This window comes from Theobroma cacao, chromosome 9 (assembly GCF_053813885.1).
Source record: "Theobroma cacao isolate CCN51 chromosome 9, ASM5381388v1, whole genome shotgun sequence".
Lineage (NCBI taxonomy): Eukaryota > Viridiplantae > Streptophyta > Magnoliopsida > Malvales > Malvaceae > Theobroma > Theobroma cacao.
In genome coordinates this window covers 2,846,764-2,864,868 of record NC_142647.1, presented here as the reverse complement: position 1 = coordinate 2,864,868, position 18,105 = coordinate 2,846,764, and the positions used below count along the sequence as shown (strand labels likewise).

At 37.7% G+C, this 18,105-nt stretch overlaps 3 protein-coding genes across 7 annotated transcripts; 1 reads left to right on the top strand and 2 right to left on the bottom strand.

Annotated features, from left to right (window-relative positions):
- Positions 1 to 443: 443 nt before the first annotated feature.
- On the bottom strand, positions 444 to 2,977 carry HSFA2 (heat shock transcription factor A2). Of its 5 annotated transcripts, none has more exons than XR_001929505.2 (3): positions 2,269 to 2,977; positions 885 to 1,796; positions 444 to 803 (listed from the first exon to the last, which is right to left on the bottom strand). XR_001929505.2 is itself a non-coding variant. In XM_007012247.3 (3 exons), exons 1-3 carry the CDS (start codon positions 2,617 to 2,619, stop codon positions 606 to 608), a joined length of 1,203 nt encoding a protein of 400 aa, XP_007012309.3. In that variant the 5' UTR covers positions 2,620 to 2,977; the 3' UTR covers positions 444 to 605. The 5 variants fall into 5 exon arrangements, 2 of the variants coding, with proteins under 2 accessions (XP_007012309.3, XP_088665629.1); XR_016028241.1 differs by having other exon boundaries at positions 444 to 800; XR_016028242.1 differs by having other exon boundaries at positions 444 to 642.
- Positions 2,978 to 9,267: 6,290 nt separating this feature from the next.
- LOC18588079 (Thioredoxin superfamily protein) lies at positions 9,268 to 10,395 on the top strand. Its single transcript, XM_007012242.3, has one exon. The coding sequence runs from the start codon at positions 9,409 to 9,411 to the stop codon at positions 10,072 to 10,074; it is 666 nt and encodes a 221-aa protein (XP_007012304.2). The 5' UTR covers positions 9,268 to 9,408; the 3' UTR covers positions 10,075 to 10,395.
- Positions 10,396 to 13,383: 2,988 nt separating this feature from the next.
- Positions 13,384 to 17,605, bottom strand: PM-ANT (Mitochondrial substrate carrier family protein). Its single transcript, XM_007012241.3, has 2 exons — positions 17,075 to 17,605; positions 13,384 to 14,263 (listed from the first exon to the last, which is right to left on the bottom strand). Exons 1-2 carry the CDS (start codon positions 17,414 to 17,416, stop codon positions 13,631 to 13,633), a joined length of 975 nt encoding a protein of 324 aa, XP_007012303.3. The 5' UTR covers positions 17,417 to 17,605; the 3' UTR covers positions 13,384 to 13,630.
- Between the last annotated feature and the right edge of the window lie 500 nt (positions 17,606 to 18,105).

Here is an 18,105-nt window from a genome sequence, read left to right as displayed (position 1 = left end):
GATAAAGAACAGGGGATAAAACACAGACAAACTCACAGAAAGCAGTAAGTGAGATTCCACTTCCCCTGCCAGTTCCTCCATCCCGATCTATATCTCCCCAGCAGCTCAATCAAAAATGTGAAGGAGCTCCACTTGTCGGTTAATCCCAGCCCTAGCAAGGTTATCAGCCATTTGATTTTTCTCTTCATAAAGGAGTTTAACCTCCCATGCGTTGGTTTCCTTCTTTAATCTCTCAATGTGAAGGATCCATTTTGGTATGATTGATACTTTGTCAATTTTTATACAAGGAAAACACACTTGTGAAATATTTTAGTTACTCTACACTGATCATGGAAGATCTTATTTGGTTTGAGTTTTGCCCCTTGATCAGACCACTTACAAAGAATTTAATCCTTTCGGTAATGACCTAAGATGGTCTACCTAGTCTAGAAAAATGATGAATATAAGTGGATATCAAGTATGCAACCCTTTATATACGTATGGATTCAAAGTTTAAAACTGATAATTTGCATAAACAAACACTAATGATAATTTACAGGAACCTAAAGAGCATACTTGTATAGGTAATAGAGCCAAAATTCTGGAACTAGAAGCTCATGACAGACTCATGGATTGAAGAGGTTCCCCATAAATTTCTGTCGCCTGCAAAATTTCACTGCAAGAAGTAAGTATCATGTAACTAATAAATCAAATTCCAAAGCGCATTATAAAGTACCAAAGGAAATCAAGGACTAGATTATCAATAAAGGATACAGAATAACAGGAACATCTGTTGGCCCCTTAGCAACTTCCACCACTCCCTGCTGTATGAAAGATATACTCCTTTTAGTCTCGAAAAAAATACAGAAGCAACATGAACAACAAGCTAAGATTCATAAACATACCAGCTCAAGAAAACCAGGAATGGTGTCGCAGAGACCAACTCAAGCCTACAACAATAACATCATACAATCCATTAATGTGTTTGGTCATGGATTTGACCTGAGATAACCCATCTGATCCACAAGGTCCTGCAAGTCATCACCCCAATCTTCAGGGTTTACAGCCAAATCCTCCACCTCAACATCAACTTCAGCCTGATCACCGACCACAATTTCCTCCTCCTGTTCAACAGCTATTAGGTCATCACTTATGAACTCCTCCCATATCGTGTCATTAACAGAACCTAAATTAGCTCCACCAGATGTGGGCTCCGAACTTGTTATCGGATACTTGATTTCACTGCTTGATTCATTGTCCAACGCAGAAGTGAAAAATGTCTCTATCTCAGACTCTATGGTTGCCAATTCTTCTTGCTCTTGATTGGCGTAATTGAGAACTTGCTCGGTATCAACTACCACTGGAATTGCTTCTTCTTGCAAATTCTCTATGCTCGGATTAGCTGTTAGTCTCCTTTTTCTCCCAATTTCGACACCTTGCATTTGTTTTTTTTGAGCAAATTGCTGAAAAAAGGTTGGGTTACGAAGAGCCTTGGCAAGGAATGTCATTATCTGCTGCTGCTTCCTCTCCGTGCTTTGTAACCGATCCTCCATTGCAACAATTTGGTCTCTCGAATGCTGCTGTTGCTGCCTTAGTCTCACGATTTCTGCTAGTAACACAGTTCGATCTCTCCTCAACCTCTCAAGTTTACCTTCTAGTCCAAATTGCCCTAACTCAACGCAAGCTCCTTCTCCCTGCTGTTGCGAACTTTGCAGGATATTTCTTCTCCTCTTGATCGTTTTCAACAGATGCTTTTGCCCTCCCAGAAACCCTTCATTGGCAAATTCCCAACGATCAGGATCAACTTTTCTAAAACCCTGCATTACATTACAGCATTAAAGTGGTTAGTATATCTTGAATTACATCAGACTAAGATACAGAGAGAGGAAACTCGACAAAATCACTTAATTTATCGACTTATCTATCTACTTGTTTTATTTATCTGCATACTGCTAGTACACAAGAAAATGAATCACGGAAATCCTCCAAACTAATAATTTATATAGAATTAACAAGGAACGTCAAACTCATTTGGGGAACCAGGAAGAGTAAGTAAACAAAAGCAAATCAATTTTCAATATCAGAATCATCATCACGGCAGCATCAATTAATAAATCAAACAGGAAAAGTGCCATATTCAGTGCTGATGATACTCAGGACTATTTTTTTTCAACTACAACGGAAAGAGAGTTCAGGTAGAGAAAATCAAAACAACGACAACCCAGGTAAAATTATACAAAATTAGTAACAAAATGAAAACAAAGACCATCTTTTAAGTGGTTTACTTACATATGTATTGAGCTGGCGAATGAAGCTGGAGAAATTACTGTGCTTGAAATACCTAGGAAGCAGAGTAGTCGAGAACTTATGAGAATCCCAAACAATGAAGCTATTACGAGCTTTACTCCATGAAACCACCGAGTCCGTCGAAGGGTCTTCCACCATTTCGAAAGTCTTGGTCAAGAACGGCGGTGGACCAACTTCGTTAAGCCCTTCCATGGGCTGTGGAGTAACTTTCGAAGACGAAGACGGAGAAGAAGAAGAAGATGATGATGATGATGATGATGAAGATGAAGACAACCCTGCAGTTCCAGCTGCAAACGTCACCGTTTCCTCTTCTTTAATTACCACTCCTTCCATAGCTTGTGTCTTGCTTGTCACTTGGGTTCTGCAATAAAAATACCGATGTTGTGAACTGTACCGTTGTTTTTCTCTATGGAGTATTCAGTTTATTTCGGAGCTCTGTCCTAAGGTTCAGTTTTCGTAGGAAAAGGAACTGAGAATGTTTTTGGGGATGTTCTGAGATTACAATGATTGTTGGGTGTCAGGTGGAAGAGAGAGCAGAGTGAGAATATAAGGCGGTGGAAAAGAAAGTTCCAGAGAGAGTGGATGTGTCTGCTTTTCTTTCTGAAGTTTGTAAGAAGTTTCTGCCATTTGTCAAAAGCAGTAGTTCTGGAAACTTCTCCATTTTTCGAGACTTCTGTTTAGAATGACAAAAAGCAGGGATCAAAGCCAAAAGGGCTTGCCTTCAGCCGTTGATTGTCGGATTGTGGAGCCCTTTTGCTCACTCCAAATCTTCTTCATGCCTCAGCTTTTGCCACGTAGGTTCCATAGATTTTTCAGGGTGGAACCGGAGCCGAGGGAAAACAAATGGCCTTCGTTAAGTCAGATTGAGCTTCCATGGACGTGGATGATTTTGCCCATTGTTTACAAATATATTGTGGTACAGGCCCATTTATAAGGTTCTACAGAAGGACAAGGAAAAAATGGTTGGACCTCCAAATGTTCCACTAGAAGCCTACTGGATTTCCTTCCAAGCAAGAAAACTTGGGCCAATTTGATCTTGGTCTGCAAGGCCCTACACTCTTTTTTCTTTGGGTTTTTACCCCAAGGCTAGCTATCTTGTACTGAGTTTTGTGAGATGAGGAAGATTGATTGAGCAACAAGCATGATACTAAGTGCATATTTAGTCTAATTTTTTTTAATTTATATACTTTTTTAAAAGTAAAAGTCAGATTCAATATGATTTTTTGAAAAATTTTTTAAAAAAATAACTTTTTTTAAAAAACAAAATTTTTAAAAAAAGAGTTTAAAAAAAAGCTCTAAGGATGAGTTTTTTCTTTTCTTTTTTTAAAAATATAAAAAAAAAATTATTTTTGTTTCAAAAATATCTTCATTTGTTAAAAATAATTATAATATTACTCTTTAAAAAAATATTTTTATGATAATTTTAATAAAAATTATAACTTATAAATAATAACTTATAAAAAAAATTAATCAAACAATTTTAGTTTAATTTTAAAAATTATTGTTTTTTATAAAAATTTTATAATAACTTTTAAATTAAAAAAAAAATCAAACTAAACAAGCTCTAAGCTACAATAAGAACAAGAAACTGACAGAAAAGATGAAGGCCAAGCCGCGTTTTGGGAATTGAAACCCAAGAATAGTATGAGCCTTCCAACCAAATAAAAACTAGAAGTATGTATATGTATAAGCTAAATACTTATGAATCAGGCACGTGTGACACAGCAAACCCCAAAGACCTTCCATAGATCGAGGGGATCCCCCTTTGTTTTTCTTCCGAGCTGATGACATACGAAACTTCCACTCGAAGGGATCATCCTCCTTTCTTTTCCTTACTATTATTATTATCTTTTGGTAAAGAGATTCACTAAAAGCTTAATTAGCTTATGTGAAATCTCCCCATGGAGGCAACAGGCTGTGGGAAAAGGTCGAAGTAGTTTAATTATTTTAGTGTTCTGTGTGCATCATCATTGAGCTATTTTTAAACCAGAAAAGAAAATTTATCAGAAGAAAAGAAAGCAGGCTGGAGCCCACCCAAAGAAGTTGCAAAAACTAGTGAGAAAGGAAAGCGAAAGGAGGGGGAGAGAGAGGGAGAAGGAGACGGCTGCTGCCACGGCTTTTTCTATGACAACCCACCTCGGTGATGACTTCATTTTGTTGTCCATTATTTACAGTCTAATTGATTTATGGGGCCCTGGCTGGCATGGCATGCCTTGGACTAAAAGTGCCTAGGGCCAGCCAGAGGATAATGTTTCATTTTTCTCTGTCTATCTGATTCGCCCAACCAGAATAAATAAAACCCTAGGAAGGGTGAACTGATTAGAGAAAATAATATTATAAACCCATTTCGTTTGGTCAAAACATTTATCTGATTTCATCTTTGTTGCTATGTACAATCTTCTGAAACCCATTGCGCAAGCAAAACTGGAATGGCCCATAAATTCCTTTCTTTTCAGTCCCAAAAGACTTTTGAACACTTTTACCATGGCTAAAATCAAAATGCATAGGCCTGAGCTATAAAGCTACATACTACTCCTGTCATCATTCTATAACTCAGGACTCAATAATCTAGATCCTGAACATATACTAGCTGTAAACTTTCTCTTTTTTGCTTCTAACATGAAGCATCAAGACATTACAGACAAGACAAGATTGTATGTACATTACATATCTTTAAAAAAAATCAAAGTTATTGCTCGAACTGACAAACTCTATCCTGTTTTGATGTACATTTAATATACATATATATATATATGTGGATTTTAATTTAAAATTTAATATAGCTTTATACATGGAATAAAAATTTCAATAAAAGAATCAAGATTCTTAGACAAATGGGTACCCAAAATTCAATACCCTCCACATTATTGCTCCAATGACCTATCAATGTCCATGCGCCCCCACCGCACCCCCTCACCTCAGTGTCTCATATTTTGTAGGGTTAAAACCTAACCAAAAACAGGCCTGGCCAACCACAATATAATTCGATTGACCCAATGATACCTACCCCACAACTTCATTACTCAACATTACGCTCGATCTGCCACGTGTACGGCCCTGATCAGAACTAAATTTCCTGGGTGGGGGAACAAAACCCATGCTAAGGCTCGGCGAAGATCCCTTCCTTTTTGTAAAAGGACCGAAGGGAAACTACATTACACTTATGAGCCGACAGAGATTCAGATCATGACATCACCGGGTCCCACCATCTGACCTGGGACAGTCATATCAGGTTGCGTCACCCATGTGTCACCATCAATCAGTCAACGAACTCATTTCATTAAAAACAACAACGATATAAGTAACTACATAAATATACATTTAAATATATATATATAAAAAAAAAAAAGCTAGCGGCGCCGACAAGTGAAAGAGAAAAGAACAAAAACAAGGGGCTCTGCTATCGTGCGCACAGGGGGATAATGAGCAATGACACCAATTACAAACACCCCCCCCTCCCCCGCCTTCTGGATTGAGAAGCCAGGACCCAAAATGGATATGATACGGATCCGGGTCACGGGTACGGATTTGCTGACAACATCTCCTAGTTCACCGGTTCTCGAAGGTACGGACATGTGGTCACTCACGTGGGGATTGTCTTAAATAACGAATCGTGTAAGAAAGGCAAAACCGCTCTCCCCGGTAAAAAAAAAGATAAAAAAATCACCCCACACTCTCGCGAAGCGCGTGCTGGGGAAGTTCTTTTAAATTTGGTTACAAGAGTTTGGAACTTATCAACAAGGAAATGATTAAAATAAAAAGGTTTTAATTAAAGAAAGCGTAAATGGACTTTTTTATGTTTAGATTATGATAGTCTTCTCCACGAATGTCGGAAAAGAGAAAGTGTTATTTACGCAACTTGGATGCATAGTAAGGTTAGGTGATTATGTGAAAAAACAAAATAATAGTGGTGAAATATGCTACAACTTTTGCGATGTGAAAACTAAGCACGCCTAGATACATGTGTGGGGAGGGGATATTGATTTCGTGGGTTTCCCACTTGCTACATGAATTTCTCCTCATTGGCTTAATTTTTTCATCTATGGGCAAAGATGCGCCCAACATGTTCAATGAAATTATTGGAAGATATTGTATCTTTGAGTTGACAACATTAAAGAGAATTAAGTGACACATGATCATTATGTCAAAAGCTCGTGATAACAAAAATTCATTTTTTTTTTGTTGAAAAAAAATATATTGATATTCAATCATTTAATATATACATTAATATTACAGATTTTATATCAATAAAAATTAAAATAAATCTTAAATTTATAAGTAAGGTATTCTTTCACTTAATAAGTTTTTTATTTTTGTTGAAAATGTGAGTTCATGAGACGTGAGAGCTCTTATAAGAGATATTAAGATCCAAGTAGATCTAAATCAATGTGGGATCTCTTTTCTTTATAGTTAAAATAACTCATTTTAATTAGAAATTAAATGAGTCTCTAGCTTATAGATAAGCATCTTCATCTACTTAATTTATATATCTTTTAAATTAAAAGTATGAGTTTACCATAAAAATATTAAATTAATTTTTATAAAAAATAATTAATGATAGTGTTATGGGATCGCATACGTATTCATGACATATTCATGATGCACATCGTCTTATTATTTCTTAAGTGCGTGAGACCGTAAAACATTAAATTTGGAATTTATTTTTACACATCAACTGAATACAAATCCGTTTGGGAGAGAGGAAAAAATCTACCTTCCAAGTGTTCGATACACTGCAGCAGACGTAATTAGTAAAGGCTCTGTTTCACGTAATTAATTCGATTGCATGGTGCTTGTCTTTTAAGTTCCTATAAGCTAGGGCATCTGGTCAACTTTAGTGGCACTTCATTGATTGAGTCATAACCTAATAAAGAAGGCACCGAAAGAGTTAATAACTGTATATGGGTCCCCCGTTACGGGTCCATGAAAGCTCATCTCTCACGGTTGCCCCATCTCATACAACACCTCTTTAACTAATTTTAAACCACTGCTGGGGACGAGAATTGAAGATCTGGGTCGAGCAGACCAATGCTGGGGGAACCTTATAAATGAAAGATAAAAAGTACACGTGGGTAGTTCATGGACATCAGAAGAGTATACATAATAAGAGATATAAAGGTGGTTCCTGCCAATGCTGTAAATATGCCGGGTCTGTGCCCTCCAATTCAGCCTTTCCTTTATATATATTCTTTTTTTTTTTTGGCCCTTTTGACGAGCTGAGACATGTTAGGGCATGCTCGCTGAGGAGTTCTGGCAATATAAGCCCTTTAAGATTTTCCCTCCATCAACAATGGCTGATGATGTTAAGCATGACGACAACTTGGTTGATTTGATATTCGGAATTGACCTGATGCATGGTGACCACGAGTACCACTTCCACAAGCTATTTTGTGTTCTCTCCTCCTGCTTTTTATATTTTGTCAAAGGGGCTTTGCCTTGGTCCACATCCCTCTCATCAATTGGCATTATGGTTCCTAACTCTTTTGCTTTTGAATCTTCTGCTCCAATCAAAACCAATCTTTGCTTTCTTTCGGTTAAACCCCAAAAAAAGAAAATCAAAAGTCAAAATTGAATGGGTCGCACTTGTAATTTTAACACACACAAATGTTCATCATGCTTCGAGTGGAAAAAATAGTGGTCAGCTCCTCTCTTCCTAAGAGTGACGTGATATTATGATGTGTTGCTATGTCAGTATTAAATTTGAATTTATAAAAAAAATAAATTATTCATTTTATCATTCAAATTAAGACAAAATCATTAACTATTTCCTTTTTTCATTTTTTGAGAGAAGGAAAATTTAATAGAGTAAGAATCATGTATCAATCATTAAATTAAATATATTTATAATTTTAAAGATTTTTTAAATATCACAAAATGCTTATTTTAAAAAAAAATTAATACTAAGCACCATTAAAGCAAACAAACAACAAAAAAATATTAGCACTCTTTGAAACGTATAATTGAGGTTATAAATGAAATTAAGAAGGGGAGAGGGTTAAGTGGGCCCAAGCGCAAGGGTGAGGCTGATGCAATTCCCTTTGCTTAACTCATCACATATGGCAGACACCATATTTACCACCATCAACGGTGCTCCTTTAAGGGGACTCCTCCCCCTCTCACCCCCACCATGCCCGTCACACTCCGAATTCACGATGGTGGGCCCCTCCTCCCACAAGCGCAAACAGAACCAAAGCAAAGCAGCCCCCTGCCCCCATCCCCATCACCGTCGCAGCATGCTGCCAATCCACGTGTCACACTCTCATTCGCTCTACCTTTGGGCCCCACCTCAGTCTCTCTCCTCCATGGAAGCCCACAGCCTCCATGCCTGAAGGAAAGTGAAACGCAGATGCCACGTGTCGCTCAGGAACGTCACGATGACGAGGAAAGTGTAATTTCGTTCCGATGATTATGCCATGGGGGTGGGCTCGATTTATGCCCCCCTTCACACCCAATGGAGTATTCCCTCCACGTTAGCTCTCCTTTTTTTCCCCATTGCGTTTGCGTTGGGTTGCTTTTGTGTTTAGTAGCAGTGCTATTTTTTAAAAATAAAATTAAAAGGAAAAAAATGGTCGAGAGACGAAACGGTATAGCTTTTAGGGTACGTCGCGGTACAATCTAACGGTTCCACGTGGAAGAGAAGGTGACGTAAGGGGGTCATTTGCTAGGATCACCCCCCCCCCCCCATGTGACTGCTCCACGCCAGCTCTCCGGCAAAAATCCAGTATTTCCGAACTACCGTATTATGTGACGCACGACATATTGCCACTCCTCACTCGTTTGCCTCAGCATGTGAAGTCCACATTCTCCAATCATTAATCAAATAACAAAAGACTATCCAACTCAATTTAGGACAAGAAAAAATCTGTTAATATCTTATCGCATGAATCCACTTGTTATTACAAAAACGACATTCTTTGTCACCTTTAAAAATACCCAAACCCCCTCAGTCGCTTCTTCCCTTTCTAAGCTTTTGCTGCTAGAAATGCAAATATGGTATTGTGCCCACATGCACATGGCTAGGGTGAAATAAAACAAAACAAAACACAAACACGCACAAAGAAAGTGTCTTGCTTCAAAGCGCGTGGGCTTAATTACCCAAATTCTGCCCACCCCAAAAATCCCATGATCCCAAAAGAAAATAAAGAGAACCTATGTAACACAGTACTTTCTGATGTAAGCAACCATAGCTTAGCTCCTTTCTCTGCCTTCCCTTCTCTTCACTTCTCTCTCCGTCTCTCTGTTTTGTATTTAACTCTCATCCCACTTGCTTTCCTCGTTGACATCAACACAATCACACAAAAGCTTTCTTGTTTTTCTCTGGCGATGCAAAGCTTAAGAAGTTGCTCAAGTGACGTTGTGCAGCTTGATCTAACACCACTACCGCCAACACCACCTTCCTCCTCTTCATCCAACAACAACCCCATGAGTACCACCACCATCAGCGGCGGGCTTTCCATAGACGAGGAGGAGTCAACGGAGACGCGTATCAGGAGGCTGATATCAGAGCACCCTGTCATCATCTTCAGCCGCTCATCTTGTTGCATGTGCCACGTCATGAAAAAGCTCTTAGCCACCATCGGGGTTCACCCTACTGTCATCGAACTTGATGACCATGAGATCGCTTCGCTCCCTCCACCGCCGGCTCACGATAGCCTCTCCTCTCGGAATCCAGCCCCCGCCGTGTTCATTGGTGGAACCTGCGTCGGCGGCCTTGAATCCCTCGTGGCTCTTCACCTTAGTGGCCACCTTGTGCCAAAGCTCGTCGAAGTTGGCGCTCTCTGGGTATGATATATGATTATAGCATTAAAAATCATATAAATCAAGCTGCCATTTTTAATGCTTTTTTAATCTGGGGTTTTTTTTCTGGTCATTATTATTATAATTGTATCTTTTTTGTAAGTTGAAGAACATAAAATTAGGCAGTTCATTTCCCAAAAAGAAATAATTTCTGCTTCTTTTTCTGCCCTTTCCCCATTAGCTTTGCTGGTCAAAAAAGAAAAAAGAAAAATACTGCAAGCATATCGAAGTCCGAAGATATTATAATAGCAGTTAGGGAATTGTAGTAATTCAATCAAGTGAATGAGATTGTATGTGTGAAACTTTTCTTCTTCCTCCCTCCCTCCCTCGCTCGCTCTTTTTTCTTCTTTGGATATGTGAAGTGGGAGTTATGGGGGTTTGAGCTTTGGTGTTGGAGGGGCTCAGGGGTTTGATCTGAGTTAGGACAAGGAGCAATGAGTGGAATGGGGCCCATGAAGTGGGGTCCATTGCCAATTATTGAGCAATCAGAGCCGTTGAAATTTGTTCCAGGTAGGTTCTAGATGAAAAGAATGGTTAATAATGTGATCTGGGTTTTTAGGGGAAGAGGTTTTGTGATGCTTTTTTCTGACAATGACGAGCTCCATTCCAAGTGGGCATTGTCGCATAATTTGACAAAATTCTTCCAATTATTAAGCGAAAAAAAGAGAAAAAAAACAATATCCTGGAATTCTTACTCGGCTGCCTTTCTGTTTGATTCTCACAGATTTCATTCCACAAATTTGTGGTTCAATCTTTCCTGAGATTGTGATTGTTGAGTTCTTCTTTGTTTCAACTTTCATGAATATATATATCTTTATTCTGTCTGGGTTGAAGCTACCAACTAGTTGTGTAAGATCTATAATTGACTGTGCACTAATAACAAGATAAAGTCTAAAGAGTTTCTTCTTTTTCTACCTTAAAGTAGATCTTAGATCATTAAATATAAAACAAAAGTCATACAGTCCTCCTCCTCCTCTGCTTCTACTACTACTTTTGATGATCCCAAGAACACTTGAGGTGAGCTATGAAACGAGAAAGAAAGACAGTTGGGAAACGAAGCTAGCTAGATGCTTAAATAAGTGAATTAAACAGCATGGAAAGGGCGTGGGAAGCTGTAATTTTAGTATATACTAATGTATCGCGGGAAGGAAGCTAGCTAGCTGACAAGTAAGGTGAAGGCATAAGACAAGGCCCAAATTGTCACCAAGGCATCAGACAGAAATCAAAGGTGCGTCATGGCATGGCTACACCTTCGCTTCCACCACCTGACAGCCTCATTTCATCACCCAAATTTCTTGGTGCTCTCTAAACCCACTTTCGTTTCTGCAGCGCGTGGGGGCTCTCCTTTCGTGAAATGTTCTTAATTTTCTTTACTCATTGTCTAGAGGATTAACCAAAATGAGGAGTTAATAAGGATTAATTTGGCATCTATTAAGGCTAGTTTCTTAATTTACAAGAATTGGAATGCAAGTGTTTTGATTATAATAATAAGCAACAATTTGGTGTGAACCTGTTGCTGAGATGTGAAGTACATGGTATCTTAAATATCTTTGATTGCATTCAATTGCATGTTATGATGAGGCATTCAATAATGGTAATAGAAAATGAGCAAGTGGGAATGTCGTTAGTGGAACCTCACCCCATGGAAGGATCTCAATGTACATTTATTTGTTCTGAGGAGAGCCACAGTCACCCACAACAATCTCTTTGGGGGAAATCTTTCCAATTTAAGGAAAACGAGAATGGGTGAGTCGGGTAAAAGCTAAAACACCCACTTCAAGTCAATGGGACCCCAATTTGCTTTATTATTATTATTTTTCGCCCTTTGGGTTTGGAAAAGACAGCATGGTTGATGACAAGAACAACCATCAAACGACAACCCACAAATGACCACAACCACAATTCAAGAGTGGGGTGTCACCTAGGGATTATATTTAAGAAAAGGAAATTACTAAAATACAAATGGCAGCCATGCGATGGTGTTGATTAACCGCATCAATTGACGCCATATAGAATCTTTACAGCCTAACGTAAGAAGAATCTCTTTATGATTCTCTTACAATAAGTAATTTGTGGGAAGAAAGAAAGCTAAAAAGGGAGCAATATTTTGTGTGTATATTTTAACTAGAAGTAATGAGAAATGGGCAACTCAAGTACCCACTGAAAGTTCCTTAATGGTAGGGTTTTAGGTCTAAAAAAAAAAAACTTAGTCTAAAAGTTGGAAAAAGCATCTTTTAAGTACTTTATCAGTTCATCACCTTTTGTTTTCTTTTGCCCTTTTTTCCAATTGATGGCTGAAGTCATGGTTTTGCTTTGGCTTCTTTATGGGGTTCCCACTTTTACTTGTTGCATGAAGGTATTTTTATGGTCCATTTCTTCATACCTAATCGGTCCCAATTTTGGTTTAGGCCCATTGTTTATGGCTCTCAATCCTCTCCAGCTAAGACCTCCCCCAGATCCTTCTTTGCCCAATCGCTAAATGCCACCCCCATCCACTGTCGCTTAGAGTCAAGCTTACATCACTTCGGGAAGCACACAGAGAGAGAGAGAGAGAGAGAGAGATAACTGAATAACCTATGCACTAATTCTTGATTAATAAGCATATTTCCCTCCAGAAAACAGCATATGATGTTTTTAACCAGCTGGGGCTTAACTCATGTTTTGCACTAGTTTATTACAGCAGTTGCATTAAATTATGGTTGTTGTCGTCGTCGTTTTCTGCCTAGAAGGTGACATAATCTATTCCCGAACAGCAAGCACATCAAGGGCGCACAAATAAGAAGAGTGAGGGAGAAATTATAGAGTAAACACCACCGTAATCTTTGACAATAGGTGAAGAAGTGCAGGTGGGTCAGGAATTAAAGATTGAAGTAACAGGGGAGTGAACGTGAGATCATTGCCACAACATCATTGGAATTACAGGTGCTCAACATCAGGACTTCAGATATTCCACTGCTTTTAGTTAAAGTGATGAGTTTTTGTTTTCCTCTTACTACTGGTGTTATCTTTGTCACAATCTCTTCCGCCTTAGCCCCTAGCATCATGTAAAGAAAGGAAAAAGACTTTCTGAAAAAGAGTGGGAAATTATTTTGTTTCCATGATGCTAACTTTTCATGGGATGTATTGGAAGCAGTAACGAAATAAGTAAGCAAATCCATGTGGTTTTGGGTCCTCTGGATATCCGCAAGAATATACCAGACACTGTAATATGGATGTTGATATGAAAGGGCCAACTGGCACAGAACCCATTTCATTATCCTTCCCAAAGACTAAAGCTGTCAACAAGAATAAGAACAGAAATTTGATAATGACCTCAACACAAGATTGAGCACCAACTTGCTCTTTTATTCGTCAAGAAAAAACTTCAGGTGTGAATTGCCAAAGTTTTGAAAAAGTAATGTGGCAAATGAATGTCATCTAGTGCATGGTATGCATTTGAGAGTATCAACCTCAGTTGCCCTTTACAAGATTTTCCTGTTATAATCCTGAATTTCATTCTACTCTAATTCTTCTGCTCAAAAATGAAACTGTCAAAAATTGCTTTCTACTACAATCCACCCCAATTCATGAACTTCTTAACCTCGTCATACAAAACCAAGATGGCTGCAGCACCAGAGCTCCTAAAAACATTAGACAGTGCCCCACGGTAAAATGAAATCACCCCTTCTGTCCTATATATTGTCTTCCAGCAATCCAGTGTACTATGATACATTGGTTGTTCCAAGCCAGATTGCATCATCATTCGCCTCCGAACTGTATCTAGAGGATATGACAACAATCCGGCAGATGTAGTCACAGCCTGGGCCACCACCCAACGCTTCCATAATGCCAATTCTGTTTTGGATTCTTCTGACAAAATTTCCTTCATTGTATCAAATCCTCCAAAATACAGGCCTCGATGAACAATCATCCCTTGTAGAGAGGCAGGAAGACCCTTGTAAATTCCCCGAATTCCATCTTTTTGACGTATGGTACTCAGGAAATGGTAGATACCTCGGAATTGACGAACATCAGTTCTCCCAATGTCTGCAGCAAGGCGAGTGTGAGCAATGTCAAGTGGGTAGATTATAATCAATGTTGTGCAACCAGCTGCAGCTCCGGCAATAAAGTTGGCAGATGCTCCAGAGAATACATGGCCATCTTGAGAATAGCCGTTTCTTAATATGTTTCTATACAAATCCTGCATAAAGAGATGCAAAGTAATTAAGACCATACAGAGATGTTGTAAGTTTACTCTGAGTTCTAGTGAAAAACTCAAGCAAAAAGTTATTTACTTTTCATTTTTGATGCGCTGGTTTTGAAGACAATATTTTCATACATATGGAGACTTAATTGGCCTTGAGCTACATAAAAAGCAGATAACTCCCTCTTATTACATAAATCCTAGCCCTGCCATCCCCAAGATTCAAACCTGAGGTCTCCTAGTTTAATTTTAAGTCCCATTTTTTAACACTTGGGTATCCCCTTGAGGACTTTGAAGCTTGCTTACCATCAAGCAAAATTTTATGTAATTCAAATGTGCTGTCACCAACTTATGTCAATTGCAATTTTCAAGTGATTCCATTGAACTTTTCACTGATGGCAATATGTTGGGCAAATTCATCCCCTTATTCCCAATACTCTTCCAGAAAGTAACACTATAATTACTTCTTACAACAAAAGTTGTCAGCCCAAGAATTAGGGCCATATATTTAATAACTCTCTTAACTTTTCTGTCCGTATTATTCCAACATAATGATTATCTTTGTAATCAGACTCAATTAATGCTCCTAAGAAGAAAAAAAAGAAGAAAAAGGCAAACTGTGCGTGCGCATGCACATATACATAGAAAAAAACAATTTCATCTTATGCTTTAATTTGATGGCAACTTTTGAATTTTATTCACAGAAACCTTATAATCAATAACATTATGACTAATTCATTTAACAGTATAAAAAGAACACAAATAAATAAGCTTCATTTTGAAATATCTCCAGGTTACAGCTAATATGTACACCTTTCTAGGTTGAATAGGAATACTCATGAAAAAAGGATGAATCTAAACCTCAAAAGCTTTATCTCTTCAGACTGTATTCAGATCTCAGTTGCATGCTTTATCATATACTCCTATATTATATGACAAGCCAAAACACTGAATCACCACCATATTAAGTATAGCAGAATTCCCCATAACAAGGCTCCTTGTGCTAAACTAAAGTTGCCGGTTAATACCCTCTTCATCTGGCATGGGCCTGAAAGGCAACCCTCTAATGCCTCTACCAGGTATCAAGGCATATCATATCCCACCCATTTTTTCCTGATACTCTGCAGAGCCACAGATATAATATTCCATCCATTTTCCGCCAAAACAGTGATTACAGGAATTTAATTATTCCATGAAACGATGCTAGAAGCTTTAACCATTCTCAAGCATGCATAAACTTAAGTGATATTAGAACTCACTCAGAGCTTCATAACATGACAAACTATGTCTTTTCCCATTATATAAAGTTGGCTATATGGATATATTTCTATCATTGTGCTCTATTCAGGAATGCATCCTTAGCAAACTCAGTGAGCAAGGTTTGTTTTTATGGTTTTCGTCCTTTTCTTATTTAGCCTTCATGTATCTCTCTTGACACAGAAGTTATATCCTCCATTGAATCACATCTTGTTATGAAACATCTGTATTTCTCCTTCTTACATGGCATCTTGCTTGAGATGGCCTCATTTGGCTTCAATGAGTATGAATCCTGCCTGTTCTCTTATACTTAGATTCCTAGTTGCATCTTCCAATATATATATTGACATCTTAGAATAGCATTCACATCCCAGCCAAGCTCATCTTTTTTTGCATATGTTAATACTTAATTCCCAACACTGAAACCAATACAACATTGCTAGTTTGACTGCCATGCTAAACATTTTCCCTTAAATTTCTGGGGAACTTTGTAATCAGATAAGATTCCCATGCATTTCCCTGTTCCATCCATCCTACCTGGATCCTATGACTGACCTCTCTATCAATTTCCCCTGTTCTCTTACATAATTAAACCAAGATAAAATTGCTCGCTTCATAGCACGTCTTCCATAACTGAATCTCCATTCCAAATAATGGCTAAGGATTTGCAGTTTCCTTGCAGGCTATATTGGAACTGGTGCCATAAAAGACTACTACAAGATTGGACTTGCAGAAGGCAGTAAATGCTATGGCTACATAAAATTGTTATATACTATCTGTCAAAAGAAAAGGTCTAGTCTAGCATTTTTCACAAACTCACCAGAGACTTATGAAGAAAATTCAAAGGAAGACACTTTCCAAGGACAAGGTATTATGGAAAAAGGAAAAAAAGAAAAAAAGAACCACCACATTGCATTTTGATCTCTTATCTAACGAGTAAGCTTAACGAAAATTAGCACACCGTCACAGGTGATAGATTTCTTAAGTTCTCAACTTTATCCATGAATAAGATTAACTTGGGAGTCATTATAAAAAAAAAGATTTGACTTGAAAATCATAATAGTAATTGCATAAACAGATCAGCTTAAATAAGGACCCTTTCCCTAAACTCTCCTATAAATTTCAATAGAATCACTCTTTGTATGATGATCACATTAATTGCATTCAAACACAGCAAATCAAAGCAAGTGCATAAATTAGCATTTCAACCTCCCAGTAATACGAATAATATCACACCATCTCGAAGAAACATTTTATCATTCACTTCACGTGCATTGAATATCTCCTCTCAAAGCTCCCTACTTCCAACCACCCATCTCCATATAACATCTCACAGGTCTAAATAAAGAGAAAATCACACCTTTCATTTCACTTTTTACCAAGAACCAAGAAAGAAAAGGAGAACATGACAAATTTGATAAATTTATTACCAACCGTGCCAACCCATTAATTCACTCTAAATATAAAGAAAAAATCACACTTTTCATTTCACTTTTTACCAAGAACCAAGAAAGAAAAAGAAAAGATGGCAAATTTGATAAATTTTATCACCTTGAGGGAGAAATTAAGAGCAACAGAAGGGTAATATCTGAGAACGCTACTCCCATTGCCTCTCCATAAAGAAAGAATGCCTTCTTCTCTAACCGTACGGAAGATACAATCAAGCATCCCTTTGAATTTCCTTCTCCCACCAGCTACAATAGCCAAATTGCTCTCTTGTGTTTGAAGCAACAACTTTGCCCTCTCAATTGGTGCCACGATCGTGTGCACCACACCACCCATCACTGCTCCCGCCATCAGATCACGGTGGAAGCTCGCCAGCCATTTGTACCGCCCTGCTGATTGTTTTAACCCTCCCCTGTTTTCTAATTCATCATCTTCTTCTTTACTCATAACTCCAAAGAACCCAAAATTTTATTTTCTTTAACAGAAAATTAAAAAGAAACCCTTTTTCTTTTACTGTGTAAAAAAGATGCAAAAATGATTGTTGGCTAAAAAGATTGAAACTTTGCCTATTAACGGGATCATATTAATTACTCTGGTTTTTTCCCTTTTTTCTGGTTTATATAGAAACAGAGTTTTTGATGGTTTTCTTATCAAAACGCTGTTTTTTCTGTTCTCTTCTACCTGTGTCACCAGAAGGGAAAAACAACGAAATTTGATATACGCGGTTCATCTCCCAATATGGTTATTTCCAACCGGGGACATTAGGTTTTTATATTATTCATTTATAGTAATTTTGTTTAATAAAGTCTTATTAATACTTTAATCTAGATTCTCATTATTGTGGTAAGGTTTATTAGCCTTTTAAACTTTTGCTAAGTGTTACCTTAATCTTTCTATTTGTGATTTAATAGGAAAAATTATGGATTCTTAAGGGTCTTTATACTTTTAAATTTATGCTATTTATTTTCATTATGACTTTTAATTGAATTGAAAAGTTAAGATGTAATTAGACCTTCAAATTTAACAAAAGTATGATTAGATTCCTATTTTAGTTTAGTAGCGACAATAATTTTGTTAGAAAGATTAGGAGTGGGTCATATGTGTATTGTATTTGAAATTAAATAAAGAGAGATGAA